Source organism: Phyllobates terribilis, unplaced genomic scaffold (assembly GCF_046119375.1).
Source record: "Phyllobates terribilis strain yellow unplaced genomic scaffold, ASM4611937v1 Scaffold_500__1_contigs__length_1315687, whole genome shotgun sequence".
In the NCBI taxonomy this organism is placed as follows: domain Eukaryota; kingdom Metazoa; phylum Chordata; class Amphibia; order Anura; family Dendrobatidae; genus Phyllobates; species Phyllobates terribilis.
This window is the reverse complement of record NW_027363260.1, coordinates 1-22,876: the sequence shown is the minus strand read 5'-3', so window position 1 is coordinate 22,876 and position 22,876 is coordinate 1. Positions and strand designations below refer to the sequence as shown.

The 22,876-nt window shown below is 44.3% G+C and overlaps 1 protein-coding gene across 1 annotated transcript; it reads left to right on the top strand.

The window, feature by feature from the left end:
* Positions 1-1,526: 1,526 nt before the first annotated feature.
* On the top strand, positions 1,527-22,861 carry LOC141230948 (uncharacterized). Its single transcript, XM_073667642.1, has 7 exons — positions 1,527-1,602; positions 11,975-12,125; positions 12,255-12,434; positions 12,518-12,641; positions 12,725-12,822; positions 13,021-13,111; positions 19,677-22,861. The coding sequence occupies exons 1-7, from the start codon at positions 1,577-1,579 to the stop codon at positions 20,957-20,959; spliced, it is 1,953 nt and encodes a 650-aa protein (XP_073523743.1). The 5' UTR covers positions 1,527-1,576; the 3' UTR covers positions 20,960-22,861.
* The last annotated feature ends 15 nt before the right edge of the window (positions 22,862-22,876 follow it).

The window sequence follows — 22,876 nt, the reverse complement described above, 5'->3', positions numbered from 1 at the left end:
CGCTCCGTACACCTCGTACACACGCGGCTCCGCTCCGTACACCTCGTACACACGCGGCTCCGCTAAGTACACCTCGTACACACATGGCTCCGCTCCGTACGCCTCGTACATACGCGGCTCCGCTCCGTACACCTCGTACACACGCGGCTCCGCTCCGTACACCTCGTACACGCGCGGCTCTGCTCCGTACACCTCGTACACGCGCGGCTCTGCTCCGTACACCTCGTACACACGCGGCTCCGCTCCGTACACACGCGGCTCCGCTCCGTACACACGCGGCTCTGCTCCGTACACCTCGTACACGCGCGGCTCTGCTCCGTACACCTCGTACACACGCGGCTCTGCTCCGTACACCTCGTACACACGCGGCTCCGCTCCGTACACCTCGTACACACACGGCTCTGCTCCGTACACCTCGTACGCACACGGCTCTGCTCCGTACACCTCGTACACACGGCTCCTCTCCGTACACCTCGCACACGCGCGTCTCCGCTCCGTACACCTCGTACACACGGCTCCTCTCCGTACACCTCGCACACGCGCGGCTCCGCTCCGTACGCCTCGTACACACGCGGCTCCGCTCCGTACACCTCGTACACACGCGGCTCCGCTCCGTACACCTCGTACACGCGCGGCTCTGCTCCGTACACCTCGTACACGCGCGGCTCTGCTCCGTACACCTCGTACACACGCGGCTCCGCTCCGTACACACGCGGCTCCGCTCCGTACACACGCGGCTCTGCTCCGTACACCTCGTACACGCGCGGCTCTGCTCCGTACACCTCGTACACACGCGGCTCCGCTCCGTACACCTCGTACACACACGGCTCTGCTCCGTACACCTCGTACGCACACGGCTCTGCTCCGTACACCTCGTACACACGCGGCTCCGCTCCGTACACCTCGTACACACACGGCTCTGCTCCGTACACCTCGTACGCACACGGCTCTGCTCCGTACACCTCGTACACACACGGCTCCGCTCCGTACACCTCGTACACGCGCGGCTCCGCTCCGTACACCTCGTACGCACACGGCTCCGCTCCGTACACCTCGTACGCACACGGCTCCTCTCCGTACACCTCGTACGCACACGGCTCAGCTCCGTACACCTCGTACATACACGGCTCCGCTCCGTACACCTCGTACACACGTGGCTCCGCTCCGTACACCTCGTACACACGCGGCTCCGCTCCGTACACCTCGTACACACGCGGCTCCGCTCCGTACACCTGGTACACACGCGGCTCCGCTCCGTACACCTCGTATACACACGGCTCTGCTCCGTACACCTCGTACACACGCGGCTCTGCTCCGTACACCTCGTACACACGCGGCTCTGCTCCGTACACCTCGTACACGCGCGGCTCTGCTCCGTACACCTCGTACACACGCGGCTCTGCTACATCCACACTGTAAACCCCTCCTGACCCCACACATAAACTTCAGCTCATCCAGCACCATGACAACCAGCACAGCAGAGTCCTGCATCCACTGAGGCCCCTGATCATGTGACCCCTGACTCCTCCCCTCCTGTGACCTCATCACAGCTCCTGTGCGCACAGAGCAGCCATATATGTGGTGGCGGCTCTGCAGGTGGAGGTATGTGGAGACCCCCATTACTGGGCGCAGGGGGCATTAACCCCTTCAGCACGGAGACTCTTTTGGGGTCTTGTGTTGCCCCTTTATAAGAATCATAAGGTTTTTGTTCTGTTTCCTGTAATAGATACATACGACCCAACTATGGAGACAGGAAGGGAGGAAACGTATTGTTCTCATAGTACAGGGCCCCTTTACTGCCCCACAGTGTAATGCCCCCATTATGCCCCTTATACAGGATGTATGATGCCACCACACAGTGTAATGCCCCCATTATGCCCCTTATGCAGGATGTATGATGCCCCCCCACAGTGTAATGCCCCCATTATACCCCTTATGCAGTATGTATGATCCCCCACACAGTGTAATGCCCCCATTATGCCCCTTATGCAGTATGTATGATCCCCCACACAGTGTAATGCCCCCATTATGCCCCTTATGCAGTATGTATGATGCCCCCCACACAGTGTAATGCCCCTTATGCAGGATGCATGATGCCCCCACACAGTGTAATGCGCCCATTATACCCCTTATGCAGGATGTATGATGCCCCCACACAGTGTAATGCCCCCATTATGCCCCTTATGCAGGATGTATGATGCCCCCACACAGTGTAATGCCCCCATTATGCCCCTTATGCAGGATGTATGATGCCCCCACACAGTGTAATGCCCCCATTATGCCCCTTATGCAGGATGTATGATGCCCCCCCACAGTGTAATGCCCCCATTATACCCCTTATGCAGTATGTATGATCCCCCACACAGTGTAATGCCCCCATTATGCCCCTTATGCAGTATGTATGATCCCCCACACAGTGTAATGCCCCCATTATGCCCCTTATGCAGTATGTATGATGCCCCCCACACAGTGTAATGCCCCTTATGCAGGATGCATGATGCCCCCACACAGTGTAATGCGCCCATTATGCCCCTTATGCAGGATGTATGATGCCCCCACACAGTGTAATGCCCCCATTATGCCCTTAAATGTATTATGTATGATGCCCCACAGTGTAATGCCCCCAGTATGCCCTTAAATGTATTATGTATGATGCCCCACAGTGTAATGCCCCCATTATGCTCCTTATGCAGTATGTATGATGCCCCCACACAGTGTAATGCCCCCATTATGCCCCTTATGCAGGATGTATGATGCCCCCCACACAGTGTAATGCCCCCATTATGCCCCTTATGCAGTATGTATGATGCCCCCACACAGTGTAATGCCCCCATTATGCCCCTTATGCAGGATGTATGATGCCCCACACAGTGTAATGCCCCTTATGCAGGATGTATGATGCCCCCCACACAGTGTAATGACCCATTATGCCCCTTATGCAGGATGTATGATGCCCCCCACAGTGTAATGCCCCCATTATGCCCCTTATGCAGTATGTATGATGCCCCCACACAGTGTAAAGCCCCCCATTATGCCCCTTATGCAGGATGTATGATGCCCCCACAAAGTGTAATGCCCCCATTATGCCCCTTATGCAGGATGTATGATGCCCCCACACAGTGTAATGCCCCCATTATGCCCCTTATGCAGGATGTATGATGCCCCCCACAGTGTAATGCCCCCATTATGCCCCTTATGCATTATGTATGATGCCCCCACACAGTGTAATGCCCCCATTATGCCCCTTATGGAGTATGTATGATGCCCTCACACAGTGTAATGCCCCCATTATGCTCCTTATGCAGTATGTATGATGCCCCCACACAGTGTAATGCCCCCATTATGCCCCTTATGGAGTATGTATGATGCCCTCACACAGTATAATGTTCCCATAGTGCCATAATCCCCCCCCCCCACACACACACCTTATAATCAGTGGTGTAAGTAGGGTCTGATGGGCCCCGGTGCAAAGATTTCGACTGACCCTCCCCTCCCCCTTCATCCTGATATGTCCCCTATCTTGGTATATATATCCCCCGTTTAATGTATAGAAAAAAAAATGAACTATAAGGCTATGTGCCCACGATGCAGAAAATTTCTGCTTCATTTCTGCATCTCCTTGCCCGGAAAAACACATGCGGAATTTGACACACGTTTTTCGCGCGTTTTGCACATGTGGATTTGCCATGCGTTTTCTAATGTATTTTAGATGGCAATTCTGCATGCGTAAGCGCACAAATAATGGACATGCTGCTGATTTTTGAGCGCATCAAAAACGCTGTGGAAAAACCCGCAGCATGGGCATTGAAAGTGCAGAATTCCATTGGGGACCATGGGGGAAGGATTGCCAAGCGTTTCCCGAGCGTTTCCGCTGCAAAAATTCCGCAGCATAAACGCTTGAAAAACGCATCGTGGGCACGGACCCTTAGGCTTAGTGCCCACAATGCAGAAATGAAGCAGAAATTTTCCTGAGCATTTCTGTATCTCCTTGGCAGAAAAACGCATGCAGTTTTTACATGCGTTTTTGACGCTTTTTTTTTTTTTTCCCAATGCATTTGCATTGTATAGGCAAATCTGCATGCAGAAACGCACAATAATTGGTCATGTCAGGATTTTTTCTGCGAGTTAAATCCGCGCAGAAAAAATCCTGACCATGTGCACAGAACTTGCAGAATGTCTTTTCTGCGCTGCAAATCTGCACCAAAAAACGCACCAAAAACGCATCATGGGCACGCAGCCCTAGGCTGCGTGCCCACTATGCGTTTTTCAAGCGTTTTTGCTCCAGAATTTCTGCAGCGAAAACACTTATAAAACTCTTGGTAATACTTGCCCCATGTTCCCCCATGATAATCCGCATGTGCTGTGTACATGCTGCGGAAATTTCCGCTGCGGATTATCATTGCGGAAAAATACGCAACATGTCCATTAATTTTGCAAACACGCAGCGTAATCGCCGCCATTGACTTGCATTGGACCGCATGACATCCGCATCACTGCATCTGCACATGCTGATATCACACGGTTCAATGTGCGGATGGTACCCGGGTCTGGAGGAGAGGAGACTCTCCTCCAGACCCAGGTACCATAGAACAGGGTTCCCCAACTCCAGTCCTCAAGGCCCACCAACAGGTCATGTTTTCAGGATTTCCTTAGTATTACACAGGTGATAATTGCATCACCTGCACAGGCAATAATTCCATCACCTGTGTAATACTAAGGAAATCCTGAAAACATGACCTGTTGGTGGGTCCTGAGGACTGGAGTTGGGGAACCCTGCCATAGAACCTGTAAAAAAAAGAATTTAAAATAAAAAAAAAAAAGATTCTACTTACTTTCCGATGTCCTCCCGGTGTTTTCTCCGCTCCGTCTGGTCTGCTGTATGGGTTGCGTTGTTGTGACTGACCTGCCATGACGTTATTGAGTCATGTGACCTGTCACATGACTCAATGGCGTCATCACAGGTCCTTCACACCACCGGGAGCCGCTCAAGACACCGGACGGAGCAGACCAAACACCGGGAGTACATCGGAAGGAAAGTATAATCTTCTTTATTTTTTACCATTGTTATTCTTTTTTTTTTTTTAACTAACTTGGTCACACTACTATCCATGCCTGTTGCATGGATTTATATAGTGTGAACAAGTTGTCAAGCACTTTTCCAAGTGATGCTAAAATCGCTTGGAAAAGCGCTTGATAACCTGCATGCAGAAATGCATGCAAAAACATTTGAGAAACGCTTCTACCTGGCGGGAAAAACGCATGTAAAAACAGCACGCCTTTTTCCTGCCAGGGAGAAGCGGAAAAAATATGCAGCATTTCTGCATCTTGGGCACATAGCCTTATACTTACCATGTACGAACTTAGAAGTCATGGGACCCCATAGCAGAAGTATAATGCACTCCCCATGGTCCTCCATACAGTATAATGCACAGCCCATAGTCTTCCATATAGTATAATGCACAGCCCATAGTCCTCCATATAGTATAATGCACAGCCCATAGTCCTCCATATAGTATAATGCACAGCCCATAGTCTTCCATATAGTATAATGCACAGCCCATAGTCTTCCATATAGTATAATGCACAGCCCATAGTCTTCCATATAGTATAATGCACAGCCCATAGTCTTCCATATAGTATAATGCACAGCCCATAGTCCTCCATATAGTATAATGCACAACCCATAGTCCTCCATATAGTATAATGCACAACCCATAGTCCTCCATATAGTATAATGCACAACCCATAGTCCTCCATATAGTATAATGCACAGCCCATAGTCCTCCATATAGTATAATGCACAGCCCATAGTCCTCCATGTAGCATAATGCACAGCCCATAGTCCTCCATGTAGCGTAATGCACAGCCCATAGTCCTCCATGTAGCGTAATGCACAGCCCATAGTCCTCCATGTAGCGTAATGCACAGCCCATAGTCCTCCATGTAGCGTAATGCACAGCCCATAGTCCTCCATGTAGCGTAAGGCACAGCCCATAGTCCTCCATGTAGCGTAAGGCACAGCCCATAGTCCTCCATATAGTGTAATGCACAGCCCATAGTCGTGCATGTAGCGTAATGCACAGCCCACAGTCGTGCATGTAGCGTAATGCACAGCCCACAGTCGTGCATGTAGCGTAATGCACAGCCCACAGTCGTGCATGTAGCGTAATGCACAGCCCACAGTCGTGCATGTAGCGTAATGCACAGCCCACAGTCGTGCATGTAGCGTAATGCACAGCCCACAGTCGTGCATGTAGCGTAATGCACAGCCCACAGTCGTGCATGTAGCGTAATGCACAGCCCACAGTCGTGCATGTAACGTAATGCACAGCCCACAGTCGTGCATGTAGTACTATGGCCTAGGGTACCATGTACTCATTGATTTAAAAAAAAAACAACACATTATACTCGCCTTCACTCTGTCGCGCTGCATATTTTTATGGAGCTGGCTGCTGACTTCAGCGTGCAAGCGACTGGAGCGCATGATGTCACTTCCATGCGCCTCTAGTCACGTGTACGCTGACTTCATCTGATGGCCTCTGATTGGTCGGCAGCGTGTATTGTGGCACACGGACAAGATGGGAGTGAGGTAGTAGGGTGAATGAGGATCTAGGAGGGGCTGGGATATGCAAGGAAAGTAGGGAGCTGAGTAGGTGTAATAAATGTGCTAATAATATTAAATGTCTGCTGGCAAATGCAAGAAGTCTCGCAAACAAAATGAATGAACTGGAGACTCTTATATCGGTCACAGAATACGATGTTGTGGGTATTACGGAAACCTAGCTGGATGAAAGCCATGACTGGGTGACAAACATGGAGGGATATACTACATTTTAGGATATAGTCAGCAGTGGGGTGCCGCAGGGATCTGAACGAGGACCGATTCTTTTTAACCTCTTTATTAATGACCTTGGGGATGGGATTGAGAGTAAAGTGTCAGTTTTTGCTGACGACATCAAACTATGTAGAATGTTAAAATCTGATCTTGACATTATGATATTGCTGAACGATCTGGATAAGATGACTGAATGGGCAAACACTTGGCGGATGAGGTTTAATGTAGAGTAATGCAACTAGGTCGGAGTAATTCTGTTGCTGCATATACATTATATGGGAGTATACTTGGGACTACAGAACAGGAGAAGGACTTGGGTATTCTGGGTACAAGTAAGCTGAGCAGCAGTACTTAATGTCAAGCAGCAGCCACAAAAGCAAACAAGACTGTAGGATGTATAAAAAGATAAGGAAGGTTGAACTGGATTCACCTAGGTCTTTATTCAACCTACATTACTATGTTGGTATGAATGTGTGTCCGAGGACACACATCTAGCTGAAACAGGGGCTAGCATTGGCTAGGCCCGGTCGTAGCGGTGACCGCGGTCATTAAGCCTCTAGATAAAATACTCCCACAGTACCTACAGCATATAGTTACAGAAAATAAAAGGGATTAACAAGAGAACTTGCTACACCGATCGCAGAGACGATTCAGTTTAGCTGAAGGAGAGCACTTCAAATGGCCATTTTGTAAATGGGGGTTCCTGCATACATGATGTGTATCTCTCATACATGGACCAGGTTGTGGGCTGGTCTCAGCACTTCATGATTTTATGGAATCCCCAACTTATGTGATAACGCCTCTCTGGATGATCGCAGAAGTTGTAGATTGACACCATACTTTCCATCAGGATTTTATTTTTACTTAGAGACCAAAAATGGCATAGCTGTTGTCAGTTATGTGGCCACTGTGCCTTTATGGCTCATTGGCAGAGGGGCTACAGTTATGAGAAAATATGTATCCTTTTCTCTGGCTAGCCCCGGTGCTGGAAATGTATGTGTCATTAATATCAGATTTTTGTAAATTCTAATATTCTATATTTTCATTCGGAGACTTCCTGACTGCTGAAGCTCTGCTGATGAAAGGAATGTGTATGCTGGGTGAACATGGCTATTTCTAAAGAGTGTGAGAGATCCCTTTTATCCTTGATAGACCTTTTCCTGTCTGAACAGATAGGTTAATCTGCACTCTTTGTCTATGCACAATACACATCCTCATAGTCTTTTCCCTACAAGAACCTCTTGCATGTTAATTAAGCTGATTCACTGTTTGGCCACATTCAATTTCCTACTGGTATTAGTTTCTTGTCTAAGTCTTGGAGACTGTCAGCTGTTTGTCTTACTGGAAAACCTTGTGAGGTGTCTACTTTAATCCTCTTACTTCACAAGGGACGGCCTGCATGTTGATTAGGCTGGTTCACTTCACACTATAGGTAACACTGTTCAATAAGGCTTTTGTTTCCGGCATGAAATTGGGTGAATCTTATCGGAATTGTCATGCTGAGAAATAACTTCAGAATTGCTCTATCACGTAAGATTTTTGAGAAAAATGCAATTATGTATGCATTGAATACTGTCAAATTTGTGGTGGCATGTGATATTCCGAATTCAAAAGTCAGAAACAGCGATCAAGTTTAGAAATGTTTTGCCATTGATTTTCTTTATAATCACTGTCCCATAATTCACAGGCAAGATTCCAACAATAGTCACCCAGCATCGAGGGCCTCCACCTCCCCTGGTACCTTTTTTCCATCTGGGAAATGTCTTGATGAAACCTTTCACCATGTTCATCACTTACAGTGCCTAGGTTTGTTGGGAAAAAGTCAATGTGTGAATGAAGGAAATGTATTTTAAGTGATATGTTGCACTTCATTGACTTGTAAGCCTGAAGAAAACTTTCAAACTGTTCAGCATAGTTTGGCACCTTGTAGTTGCCTAGAAAGTTGAAAACGACATTCTTGAAGGCCGACCATGCTACATGTTCTGCACCATGCAGAAGACCATCAAAGAAAGGCTGCATGCCCACTATGCGTTTTTCAAGCAGACCCGGGTACCATAGTACCTGTGAAAAAAAGAATTTAAAATAAAAAATAAAGATTATACTTGCCTTCCGGTGGCCCCCGGTCTCCTCAGCGATTCGTCCGGTGTGTTGGGCGGCTCATGGAAGGTCCTTTTAGACCATCGCGAGCTGCCCAATACACCGGTCGCATCGCTGAGGAGACCGGGGGCCATCGGAAGGTAAGTATAATTTTTATTTTTTACCATTCTTATTCTTTTTTTTTTTACTATTACTTGGTCACACTATATAAATCCATGCCGGTTGCATGGATTTATATAGTGTGATCAAGTTGTCAAGCACTTTTCCAAGTGATGCTAAAATCGCTTGGAAAAGAGCTTGATAACCCGCATGCGGAAATGCATGCAGAAACGCTTGACAAGCGCTTCTACCTGGCAGGAAAAACGTATGTAAAAAAACGCATGCTTTTTTCCTGCCAGGGAGATGTGGAAAAAATATGCAGCATTTCTGCATCGTGGGCACTTAGCCTTACTATCATTTACTAGCTCTCGGATTTGTGAGCCAATGAAAACATCCTCTTTTATCTTTGCATCACTGATGCATGGAAACTTCTGTCGCAAGTAAGCAAAGACTTCAGTTTGCTTGTACATTGCTTTGACAAAGTTCTTCATTAATCCCAGTTTGATGTGCAAAGGTGGAAGGAATATCATCTTTTCATCTACCAATGGTTCGTGTTTAACATTCTTCTGCCCTGGAATAAATTTATTGCGTAGTGGCCAGTCCTTCCTGATATAATGCGAGTCTCTTGCGCGACTGTCCCATTCCCAAAGGAAACAACAGTACTTAGTGTATCCCATCTGTAAACCTAATAAAATTGCAACTACCTTGAGATCACCACATATATTCCATTTGTACCTTGAGTATTGAATGTGCATCTGCATATTCTCATAGGTCTCCTTCATACTGATCGACATGTCCGATAGGTATCGAAGAGTAGACATTGCCATTGTGTAGCAAGACAGCCTTAAAACTTAAGGCCAATGAATCAATGAACAGTCGCCATTCTCTTGGGTCATGGTCAACTCCAAGGACAGAAAACAATCCAGTAATATCACTGCAAAAAGTGAGACTGTCAGGTTGACTGAAATATTTGGTTAAATCTTCATGACGACTGCAAAATACTGAAATTTCTGTACCTAGCTGCAACAGATGCCACCCTTGCAACCTTGATCCAAGTAGTTCTGCCTGACTCTTTGATAAACCCAAATCTCTGACCAGATCGTTGAGTCTTGCTTGAGATATTAAACGTGGAGCAGTTGATATTGATGGTTCGAAATCTGAATCAGCAGCAGATTCCATCTCTAATGAATCAACCATCATTTCATCGCCCTCTTCTATTCTCCACACCGGCGGTGGTTTTGGAACTGGCAGACTTTCATCGTGTTCCAGTGGTCTAATTGCAGAAGCGAGCTTGGGATATTCAATAGACCTCCTGTTCTTAGAAGGAAAAACCGGATACATTCGTCATGCCGAAGGAAGAATCGGTTATATGGTCCTTCTGCTCCCTCCCGATCATTGGAATGACAAACGGCATCTATGGTCGCACACCCTTCAGCCAAGACCTCAAACTCGTAGCGCAAGATGAGCAGCATATATGAGTAGCCCTTGCTCTGTCTTGGTCACAAATTTTGCATCCAAAATATAACTCCTATGTCTTCTTAACAACTGCAGTTATACTCCTTTTCTGGGCTTTAAGGGTATAATCTCCACATGTATAACAAAAGAGATCACTACTATTGCGACATTGATGCGACATTCTACAACTCATTACTTATTAAACAGTTTTGCTCCTTATGAAATTTTCTCAAAACAGAAGAAACTCATGAAGATTACAGCGTCGTTACTGCTGTTATTATATAATGCTACTTGGAAATAGACCAAAGTCTGACAGTTGAGTCTGGACGTGCCTGAGAGTGCACAACTAATGCAGTGCATGATTGGACAGGACTTAAGTGCTGTATATTATAATAAAGAGAGTCCATATTATGAATTCCATTGTTTATTTCTACAAAAAATACACTTCTGAAATAAAAAGTTTAATATAAGTGCCAATTTATTATGCACTACGTACTGTCCTAATCATAATCGTAAAATTAAAATATCTCGGGAATGGTACATGCTACCGAAATTCTGATTTACATTTCTGAAATCAGCGCCTCAAAATACGTGGACAACATGTTTTAAAACAGGAAACAGAAAAAAAGTTAAAATTTGTTGACCAGTGTAATTTGTACAATCCTACACCTAAGAGTGTCAGCTCAGATTGCAAATGACAGAGGGAAGGAGGGAGGGGGGCGATTAACTTCAGAGATTTTTAATATTTTCTATGACATATCCAGAAAAAAAAAAACACTGTACATGGAGACATTAGCATCAAATCACTCCTGTGTTGGTGTTCTTACAAGCAAACTTTTATACATGAGATCTAACTTGATAAAAAGATTACAGCCTGGGAAAGATGGGAAACTTTCATATAGATGACTAGTGGTGATGTAGTCAGTGAAGGACTCTGGCCAAATATGTTTCTGGAGTTATAGTAGAAGATGTCATCCTCATCATGTAGTTATTTCTCATGTCACGTGTAATGAATATCTCCTGTAGTATTGCTAATGCCGGTAAATGAGACGATAATTAGCGTTATGGAAGATAAGTCTATGAGAAACTTATTCAGCTGCAGACTCCGAGGAAGAAACTGCTTGTTGTCTGTGGCCTAAAATATATAGGTTTCATTAGTACATGACAGGGTAAAAAGCAGAATGTTGTAAACCAATAAGAATACCATTGCTGCTTGGGTCCCCCACCAGTCTCTGTATTTCCTGCGTACTTTTGATTACAGCTACCGCTAATCAGTTGGCTAAGCAGTGCTCAACTTAGCCAGTGATTGAGAGCATGGAGGAGATGTCTTTTTCTGCAATTCAACTTATGTTCAAATCCATACAAGACTAGAGAATACAACATCTACACCTTCTATCTCCTGATATATTTCCCTTATTGTGTCCAGTAATTGTATTATTACACGGAATTCTTTATGATGTTCCATCGTCTCATTGTCTTCCTATTTAGGTCACTACAATATCAGATCCTCTCAGTGGACATCTTCTATATTGACAGAATTTTTGTGAATCACCCATCAAGGATGGATATGGACAGAGACAAGATGGCGGAGAGGATATTACACCTCACCCTAGAGATCCTCTTCCGGCTTACTGGAGAGGTGAGAGATTCTGATGACGTCACATTACATCATTCTTATCTATGGGAATAACAGATGGACAGAACTGGAGAGGTGAGGACTCTGGAAATGTCTATAGTGAGATTTATTAATGTGTCTCTCCATAACCAGGATTACACAGTAGTGAAGAAGACCTCTAGTGAGCGCTGTCAGGATCCTGTGTCTGAGGGATGGGGAGGACCCCTAAGCCCAATCACAGGGCCTCCATCTCAAGCCTTGATACATGAGGACATCAATGACCAGAAGATCGTAGAACTCACCTATAAGATGATTGAGCTGCTGACTGGAGAGGTGACACTGCTGGGAATGCTGGGACATTATACAGTAACACTATTAAGGGATTGGGGGGATGACGGTATCATTGTATGTGTCAGGTTCCTATAAGGTGTCAGGATGTCGCTGTCTATTTCTCCATGGAGGAGTGGGAGTATTTAGAAGGACACAAAGATCTGTACAAGGGCGTCATGATGGAGGTTCCCCAGCCCCTCACATCACCAGGTAATAGACAGGAGTAAATACACACGGCCTATAATTATCTGTATGTAAAGAATGAATTCAGTCCCTGTATGTGTTTCCTCCAGATCTATCCAGTAAGAGGACAACACCAGAGAGATGTCCCCGTCCTCTTCTTCCACAGGACTGTAAACAAGAAGATCCCAATGTTCCTCAGGATCATCAGGTAGATGGAGAGAAGGTGTCATGAGATCTCCCCTATGATGTGTAGATGGCTGTGAAGGTCTTGTGCTCAGTCTTGTTTTATCCACCAGTATTATATGTTTTATACTTGTGTAATGAGAACGGTGGAGATGACAGGATTAGAGCTGATCATAGATGTGACTTCTCCATCTGTTTGTGACTTTTACAATATTTGTTTCAGGGTGAAGATCTGACCCATATTGATACTACAGAGACATATGTGAGGGGTGATGAGTGGAGTAAAGAGGAGATTCCTACATATGACTACCCAGGTGAGTAGTGACCACTAAATGCAGAGAAGTCACAGATTCTTCTCTGTCACCAGCTATGGCTGCTTTATCGGTGATGTAGTCTGGCCATATCATAATCGTGTGATCGCCATTTTGCCACTAGAGCATAACATTCGCCTCCATATGAAAAATGTTCTAATTACTTGGGGAAATTGTGAAAGCTCTTTTCTATGGAACTTACAATCTGAAAGATCCACCTACCCCCTGGAATTAGAAGATGCTGAGCGTTACCTGTCCAGATGACAGCGTGCGTAGAATGTGCTGACAAGTTAGAAAATCACTTGAAGAAAAATATTATGATGGGTCTGTAAGAGAAAGCGGAGGGTAATGATGCTGTTGGCTTCCTAGATCCCTGATATCTTATTGGATGAATCTACCTTCTCTCCCTTCTGTGCTGCTGAATGTCCTCATATGGTCCCTACAGGACCAGGTCCAGTCTTTCTGGCCAAACTTCACTTTTATGATCGACAACATTAAATGTGCAGTGAGGGCCAAGTGTGAATTTCTGTACAATAACTACAGAGTTTCCCTTTATCCTGACTTTACACTTTATTTTAAAACCAACTAACTTCAAACAGGATTGCGATAAACTACATAAAAAAACATTACACCTGTGCCATGATATATCTCTAAGCTGTGCGTGGCTGATGGCTGTAATATACATTTATTCTCGCCTGCAGGAGATGTGTTGGCTCCAGCCCTGGTTTCATGGATTCACTCAACGTCCTAAATTCCATTATGTTTTCGATCCTAAGGAATTCAGATTACTGCACAATCTCTCCTGAAATGGGGGCGCTAATACTTTCTCTACTGTTCTGCTCAGGACTCATAGTAGCTCCAATGGTCCACCATAAATGAGTCCAACTCCGGTTAAGTGTTGGAGTTCTCCCCTTATACATAGGTTGTTGTTGGGGATGTAACATAGAATAAAAAAAAATATTTTTTTTCACAGGTTCCTTCGCACTCCGCAGCCAGTTTTGTGTTCCTAATCAGGCTCCATTTTTCAAATCTGACGTGTGTCACTTTATATGGTGATAACTTTGGAATTCTTCACAAAGGATAATAGGAAACAAATGGACCTTACTAATTATTTTCCAGCTTATTTATTTATTTTACTCGCTTATATACCGTCATTAATTCCACAGCGCTTTACAGACCTTATCGGCACTGTTCTCATTGGGGCTCACAATCTACATTCCCTATCAGGATGTCTTTGGAGTGTGGGAGGAAACCGGAGAACCCGGAAGAAACCCACGCAAACACGGGGAGAACATACAAAGTCCTTGTAGATTTTGTCATTGGTGGGATTTGAACCCAGGACCCCAGCGCTGCAAGGCTGCAATTCTATAGTCAAAGTATTGTCTGATCTCATCAGACAGTACTCACAAAGGTGAACACCACCAAATTACAAGTAAACAATTAGGAAACGGAAAAGGGTGTGAGTAAAAGTGAAATTCTTTATGAAATAATAATATTAAAACCTAGTAAATCATACATCCCATTAGGGATGTATCATGGATCATGATTATATAAATGGAGTCCTGATCCACTAAATTACTGATAGTCAGACGGTGAATCAAATTATTAATAAAATAAGCCCCTAGCCAATGTCCCTTATAATTGATGGCTGAGTTTATGCTTACAAAATGAATGCCATAGATTATATCAAGGGTGTGCTGAATTATGATAGTATCCTCAGCCAGGAGAGATTTTATTAAATAAAGGATCAATTTTCCTGTGTGAATTCAATAGTAAAAAATTCTCCTAGCCCGTTGGATACACTCCCCATATTATAAAGTGACTTCAAAAGTGTGGCCGGTCTGATAGATATAAGTGTAATGAGCCCTTGTACAGAGGTTATGAGGGCACACTATTACACCTGTCACACAATCTGTGTAATGGATCCTTAATAATTCCACTCGCATCTCCAGTAGTGCTGTCGGCAGTGAAATAACTCCGGCAATATAACAGGCTTAGCCAGCTTAAGAGCACAAGCGGCTCAGCTATGCCACTGACAGTCTCTCTCACGCTGTCTGCACAAGAATTGATGGTCAGCAGGAGAAGCAAGCGATCCAACTAAGTCACGATCTCCTGGTTGTGCAGGAGATCCAACACTCTTTCTGCCGATTTAGATATCAGATGCGGCTAGCATATGCCACTATCGGCCTCTCCCACGCTGTCAACACGTGTGTGGGTATGATCAGCGTGAGAGACAATTTCAACTATGTCAACAGTCTGTCAGATCTAACAGAGCTGACAGCTAAAACAGGGTAAATCTGGTTTTATGCAGCACTGTAACACTGCACTCTATAGTGCGGTCAAATATGGCATAATACTGTCTGATGAAACTATTAGGAGTCATCCCTGACGCGCGTTTCGCCGGGGATTCCGGATTTTTCTAAGGCTGCAATGCTAACCACAGAGCCACCGTGCTGCCCATGGTGGCTCTTGATCGCACAATACCCTATATACGGTTGTACACTACTGTCTGAGCACATGGCAGGTTAAGAAGGAAAGGAGCGCCATTTAGCTATTTGAAAGCAGATCTTGCTGGAATAGTGTGCAGACACAATACATTGGGAGCACTGTTCATGGTCACCTGGCAGCTCAAACATGGCCACCACGAACAGGTTTGGCACTATCTCCTCTGTTTTCTAGAGCCCAGGGATTGGTTGGCTCAACATTCTTTAACCCCTTTACATGGATCTGGACTTACACAGAGACCCCTAGGCTTGGGCCTTGGTGTTACCTGCTGTTCTGTGGTGTGAGATGGGAAGAAGAATAGTCAGGTAGCCGGGTCAGAACTAGGAGGGCAGAGAAAATACAAAATCAGAGGACACAAGAGTAGTCAGTAAACGGGCCGAGGTCACAACAGGAAACAAATCCACAAGCCGGGAGCTGATCACAGAGGACTGAACCAGAGGAGAACAAGGCTGGATCTGGCAGCTTCCGGCAATATGCTTCCAGCTTTAGTAGGGTGCGGTGCTTTCCAATTCTCTGAAGGAGGGCGCAGATTACTCCAGCTGGACAGCACACACACCCATACTGCCAGACTGGATGGTACTACTGGTCCCAGCAACCCTAATCTTAGTGGCTGGACAGAGCCTGCGCCTTCCAGAGCTTCTGGTTCTGACGTCTCCTCCATTACCAGCGCAGTCTGCAGGATGAATATCTGTAGGTAATGATTCACCGCACAATCCTTTTGGTATGCAAACAGTTTATTTCACATATGGTGATTCAGACATAAGCGCTGACCTAAAAAGGTGCAGGGATATGCGACACATATCAATTTTAATGTTTCGACCCTGTCAGAGTCTTATTCGTAATGTCGCTGTGAAAAAAGAGAAACAATACATAAATGTGAAGACACTTGTATATAATTTCTGTATATATGTAAATATATATATATATGAGCCTTTCATATGCTCATCATGAATGTACTTGTAATTGTGTGACAATCTTCAGCGGCTTCTAGGACATCCGTCCTGCAGGTAAGCATTGCTGATATTCTGGCCTCATGGTAAGTCATTGGTAAAAAGATGGGACAATGGAAGCAAAAAGATTAATGATTAAGTGGAGGAGCAAAGGAGCCGGAGGAGGGCCAAGGAGAAGAATGATAGAGCTTAGGTGGTAAAGAAGTTGGGTATCAGGGCAGAGACATAAGGAAAATGGGTCACCAAATAGATGCGTATAAAGTTATGTTAGGTATGGGGCAGAGACATATGAGGAATATAGGTCCCCACTCAGATAAGTAATAAAGCTTATTAAGTAACAGGGCAGAGACATATAGGGAGTACAGGTCCCCAAACAGATCAGTATAGAGTCTTGTGGCCAGGTGGCTTGCCTGACGGCTCAAAATGTGCTGGGTGGGTACCTTTAATGGAGCTGTGAACAGGCGCTCCCGCACCTTCATCTTGTGCATCTGTCTCTTGTTGCGGTTGGAGGGTTTATGTATGTTTCCGTGATTACCGCCAGACCGTAAGTGCGTGCGCTCAAACTCCCCCCCCCCCCTGGAAGTTGCATCACCGGCAGGTGATGTGGCAGGGAGAGTGGGTCTGTTGAGGCGGACCTGTCCCCCCGTATGGCCGTGTCACATATGTAGCATATCCATGGCGTCTGGTGAAGACTGCGCATGCGCGTTAGGCTATATGCGATAGTTCTGTTATGGTAATTTTTTTTAGAGAGGAGTAGCGCTGGCAGGTAGGCCTATTATTCCTGCAGCAAGTGGGACAGTATCCTCACACTGTCGGGGAAAGTGAATGTACAAAGTATGTATAATAATTCACTAGCGCTGGAATAAGACTGGAGATATACTAATGAGATAAAATATGCGAATGTATTAGTATTGGTTTAAAATACATTACAAAAGTAAAATCTGGGGCATAAATAGGATAAAATATAGCCTGTCGGAGATACGGTCAAATGTGGAGGGTAGAGTGGTGGGATAGTAATTTTCCTCCTGTATTTCAGATAATTTGTCCGGTTGAGGTTCAGTAGTTTCTTTCCTAGTTTGAAGACAAATGGTTTAGAATGTGGTGTGAAGATAGCAGGTCTGATTGAGGAGTAACCGATCTTACCTGCTGGTGAGGAAGGAAGGATGGTTAGTGGTCCTCTGTGTTGGTGTATTTTCTCGGTGGTAGAGAAAACTAAAATATTGAAAATTAGTTAATTCCAAAATTATGTCTACAGGTAAGGGTTTGGTGGTACCACACCTACCTGGAAGAAAAAGAGGATGTTGGTAGATAGCTTTATAGGAAGCGAGTTACGATTGTCCAAGTGATCTTTTTGGTCCCTTGACTTGGAGAATCAAAGAAACAATATAGGTAAGGTAAAATAGGTTAGAATAAAAAACATATAATTTTATTAGGAATTGTAACTTTTAGTTAAATCAATTACCTCTGGAAACAGTCCAGGGATGACTTGAAGAGAAAAGTGCTTATTATGGCACGTTCGTGGTGTAATCCATTTTAAACTGATAAAATATACAAATGTTTTAGTATCTCATTAGTATATCTCCAGCCTTATTCCTGCGCTAGTGAATTATTATACATACACAGTTCTGTTATGTTGTCATCATGGCGTATCGATGAGGGGCAAAAGTGAGGTTGATCTGGGTGGGGGAATAAAATTGTGCTGGTTGGGTCAATTAGTGCCGTGGATGAAAGGAATAATGGGGGGGGGTGTGTAAGGAATGTATGAAACTAAATAGTGTGAGGCCATGCCCCTTGTATGTAATTAGGTTTGCTAGAATGATATATGGGAGCTGTGTGTAAGAGGGTGAGGAGAAGGGGAGAGGGGAAGGGGTGGAGACTGAGATTGGAGGGGGAAGCCAGGGGAGAGAGGAAGGGGGTTTCTGGAACTCACCTGGAGAGGAGGAATAGGAGAGGTTGTAGAGCTGATCTAGTGTGTCTGAAAAAAAGATAATCAAGTTAGCCAATCTATTTCATGGTTGAGACCCTCTGTCAGTGTCTTTTGGGTGTGTATCCAGCACCTCATCTGGGTACTTGTTCGATCACCTGGAACCTGAGTTGTGATACTGCATGCCTGGCGCTGGAGAAATGATGGGATAGTGGTAACAAGGTTTTGCCGCAAAGAATCGTGGATTTATGGCTGGCAATATGGTCCCTGATGTGTTGAGTAGTTTCCCCTACGAATAGTAGACAACATGGGCATTTGATTACATACACCACAAAGTCAGATTTTCTGCAGAATGAATGAGGACAGGTATGGTGAAAGAAGCAGACGTCACAGCAGCGGATCTCAGAGGAGATGGGTCACACCATTTGCAGAAGCCCTAATATAACAAAATGGCAGAAAACCAGAGCAGTAGAAATTCTCATAAAGTGACTCCATTTTGAATATTATAACCCTCAGTGAATTAATCTATAGGAGTAGTGACTATTTTGACTGCACAGCCACTTTCCGGAAATTAGCACGCAGTGGATGTTGGAGAGTGAAAATTGCAAATATGCCATTTTATTACCCAACACCTAGTGCCGAGATTGTACTCCAGGAGACACACACCGTAAATTAAGTGGGTTCTTCTCACTATAGTAATGCCAAATACATGGATGATAAATGTGTTTTGGGTGCACTGCAAGGCTCAGAAGTGAGGGGGAGATCTGACTTTGGGGGAGTGGATATTGCTGGATTGGTTTATGGAAGCCATGTTGCTTTTCAAGAGCCTTTGAGACACTAATAATGTGGAAACCTCTGTTTTTCCACTGACAGATGATGGACCTGAGTGGGGACTTGTTTTTTGTGAGATGAGTAGAAGTTTTTATTGGTATTATTTTCACCTACATAACATTGTTTGGTGGCTTTTGATTCCATATTTAGGATCCAGAATGAACAAACAGTTGAACACCACGCTCCACTGGTTCATCCTATGAGGTTTTATATTAGGCTGTGAACTGTTATTGTCTTGGTAAATCATTCAATGTTTTTACATAACTTGCCATTTCTACAGACACTTTAAGTAGAAATGTTCAAAAATTTAAAATTCAAGGATATTTTATTAAAAAATAATTTGTGTTATTCTTGGCAGATGACTGTACCAGGAGATCAGAGGGACAGCTGACATCTTCAATTTTTAAATCTGATGATCTTGAGATCCCACAGGATACAAGTGAAGTAAATGCCATTACTCCAGATATACCATCATCCCTTCACAGCAAAGATTTGTCATCTGATTCTTTAAAACAGGTCCTGTCTTCTGATTCATTGCTGACTACTAAGGAAAATCATTGTCACAAAAGAGACATTAAAAAACAAACTGCTCCAAAAGCAACAAAACCATTTTCACGTTCAGAATATGGAAATAGTCTTCTCAAAAAGTCTTTTCTTAAGCATCAAAAAACGTACACAGCAGAGAATAGATTTTTTTGTTTCAAGCAGGGGAAATGTTTTAACCAGAAATCAGATCTTGTTAATCACCAGAGAAGTCACACAGAGGAGAAGGCATTTTCATGTTTAGAATGTGGAAAATGTTTTACAGAGAAATCAAGTTTTATCAGACATCTGAGAACTCACACAGGGGAGAAGCCTTATTCCTGTTCAGAATGTGGAAAATGTTTTACAAGGAAATCAAATATTATCGTACATCAGAGAACCCACACAGGGGAGAAGCTTTTTTCCTGTTCAGAATGTGGAAAATGTTTTACAGGGAAATCAGATCTGAACAAACATCAGAGAACTCACACAGGGGAGAAACCATTTTCATGTTCAGAATGTGGGAAATGTTTTGCAAGTAAATCACATCTTAATTCACATCAGAGAACTCACACAGGGGAGAAGCCTTTTTCATGTTCAGAATGTGGGAAATGTTTTACAGAGAAATCACATCTTATCAAACATCAGAGAACTCACACAGGGGAGAAGCCTTTTTCATGTTCAGAATGTGAGAAATGTTTTAACCATGAATCAGATGTTGTAATACACCAAAGAACCCACACAGGGGAGAAGCCATTTTCATGTTCAGAATGTGGAAAATGTTTTTCAAGGAAATCAAATCTTGTCAAACATCAGAGAACTCACATAAGGGATAAGCCTTTTTCATGTTCAGAATGTGGGAAATGTTTTGGAAATAAATCAAATCTTATTGCACATCAGAGAACTCACACAGGGGAGAAGCCATTTTCATGTTCAGAATGTGGGAAACGTTTTGCAAAGAAATCAAATCTTGTCAAACATCAGAGAACTCACACAGGGGAGAAGCCATTTTCATGTTCAGAATGTGGAAAATGTTTTAACCAGAAAGCCCATCTTTATAGCCACCGGAGAACCCACACGGGAAAATGCCGCAACTACACCCAACTGGTCTCTGTATAGACTAAAAAGACCCTAGCTGCACAACTTAAAAAACCACCTCAGATCTAACTTCGTAGTAGGCAATTGAGGGTTTTCTTGTACCTCCTGAGGAACCAGAGGGGAGGCCGCAACACACTGTCAACAAGTGGAAAGGAAAGTGTGAAGTAAGATTCAAAAACTGTGGGTGAGAAACTAAAACACATTCATATAGGGCAAAGAAGTCAAGCTAAGGAGAATCAAAAATAAAAGGAACAAGTATAACCTCCCAGAAACCTAACTGTGGAAAAAGCTGCTGGAAGGGAAAGCAAACAGACAGAGAGGATAGTTTCACCTTTTTGGTGAAACTTACAAAATTCATCCTCACCCACAATTACTTTGAATTTGATAACCACATATTTCTACAGGAGACTGGTACAGAAATAGGAAGTATAATGGCTTAACAGTATGCAAATTTTCATGACCAAGCTTGAGTGTGACTTCTTGTCCTCCTGTCACATCAGGCCTCTGGCCTACTACTGTTACATTGACGATAGTTTAATCATCTGGACATATTCTGAGCAACATCTAAAGAAGTTTCTTGAACACTTTAATCAATTTCATCCCACCATCAACTTAACACTCAACTACTTCTGTACTGAAATTAACTTTTTGGACACCATCATTAAGTTACAGAACAATGAAATAGAGACGTCCATGTACCAGAAGCCAATTGACCGTCCAACATCCCCTAAATGGGTCCGTTTCCATACAAAACACATAATCTCTATTGGCTACAGCCAGGCCATCCGATAATGTTGGATATGTTCCAACCCTATGGACAGAGGCAAACACCTTGGTGGCCTCAGAAACACCTTTTTGAACCAGGGCTACCACCAAACAACAATTGAAAACCAGATTATCAAGGAATCATCTACATTTCAAAACTAAGCAAGAAAGCAACTGGGTGCCTCTCATAGTCACCTAAAATCCAAATCTGGAGGTGCTAATGGGAGCTTCATGGAAATTACAACCATTATTACAAAAAGATGCCCGATTGCAATCTATATTTCCAGACCCCCCACTTCTGTGATTTAGGCAGTCCTCTCCAACAGCTACAGGAACTTTTCCCTGCAGCCAGAAAAAATGTAAAACATGTCTATTTATAATGACCACTAACAAGATAAAGATTCCCAACCCGCATCAGGACCACAAGATCCCAGGTGCTTTCAGCTGCATTACATCTAATATAGTGTACTTAATTATATGTGCCAAATGTTCAGCTGGGTGTTTGTGTGTAGGTAAGACAGGGCAAAAACTTAGAACAAGGATGAATTCTCATCGCCACCCAATAAAAGAAAAAAGAATAGAGCTACCTGTGGCCAAACATTTTTTATCCCTGATCACAGCATCGTGGACATGAAATTACTTATATTAAAATGTAACTTCAAATCTCAGAGAGACAAAAAAATTTGGGAGTACAATCTTATGACAATCTTTGACCTACTGTCACGGGTGTATCAGAGGTGACAGGTAGTCACCCTGCAGTTGGTTGCAGGAGATCTCTATGTTTGGCATTACAGACATCTTAGATGAGAGGCTGTCTCTAAGACCTAGCTCCTACCTCCCTCTGGCTAATTAGCTCTCTGGCCTGGGTGTATAAATAACTGGTGTGTCTGAGAGGGAGGTGCCGGCTATATTCATTTCTACTTGTGAAGGCTTTGCAAGAGAAGTACTGCGTCATCTCTGGAGCTTGAGGCCAAGTGTGCATTTGTCTGGACTTCATCTAAAGCTAAGCAATCTCCCCCCTGTTTGTTTACCCTTGTTGTCTATAGAGTTTAGTGAGATCGACTAGTGCTCATCTCCTCCCTTCCCTAGCCTTAGCCATACGCCAGGGAAAGCCAGGGTGAGGCACGCGTGCGGCAATTGGCGAAGAGCCAATATAGTGACGGTAGTTGAGAC

Bases quoted from the DNA above. Each gene is read 5' to 3' on its own strand.
- LOC141230948 (XM_073667642.1), top strand. From the start codon at position 1,577: ATGTGGTGGCGGCTCTGCAGGTGGAG. The intron at 12,126-12,254 runs GTGAGAGATTCT...CTCCATAACCAG, and splicing joins TCTTCCGGCTTACTGGAGAG to GATTACACAGTAGTGAAGAA. The intron at 12,823-13,020 runs GTAGATGGAGAG...TATTTGTTTCAG, and splicing joins ATGTTCCTCAGGATCATCAG to GGTGAAGATCTGACCCATAT.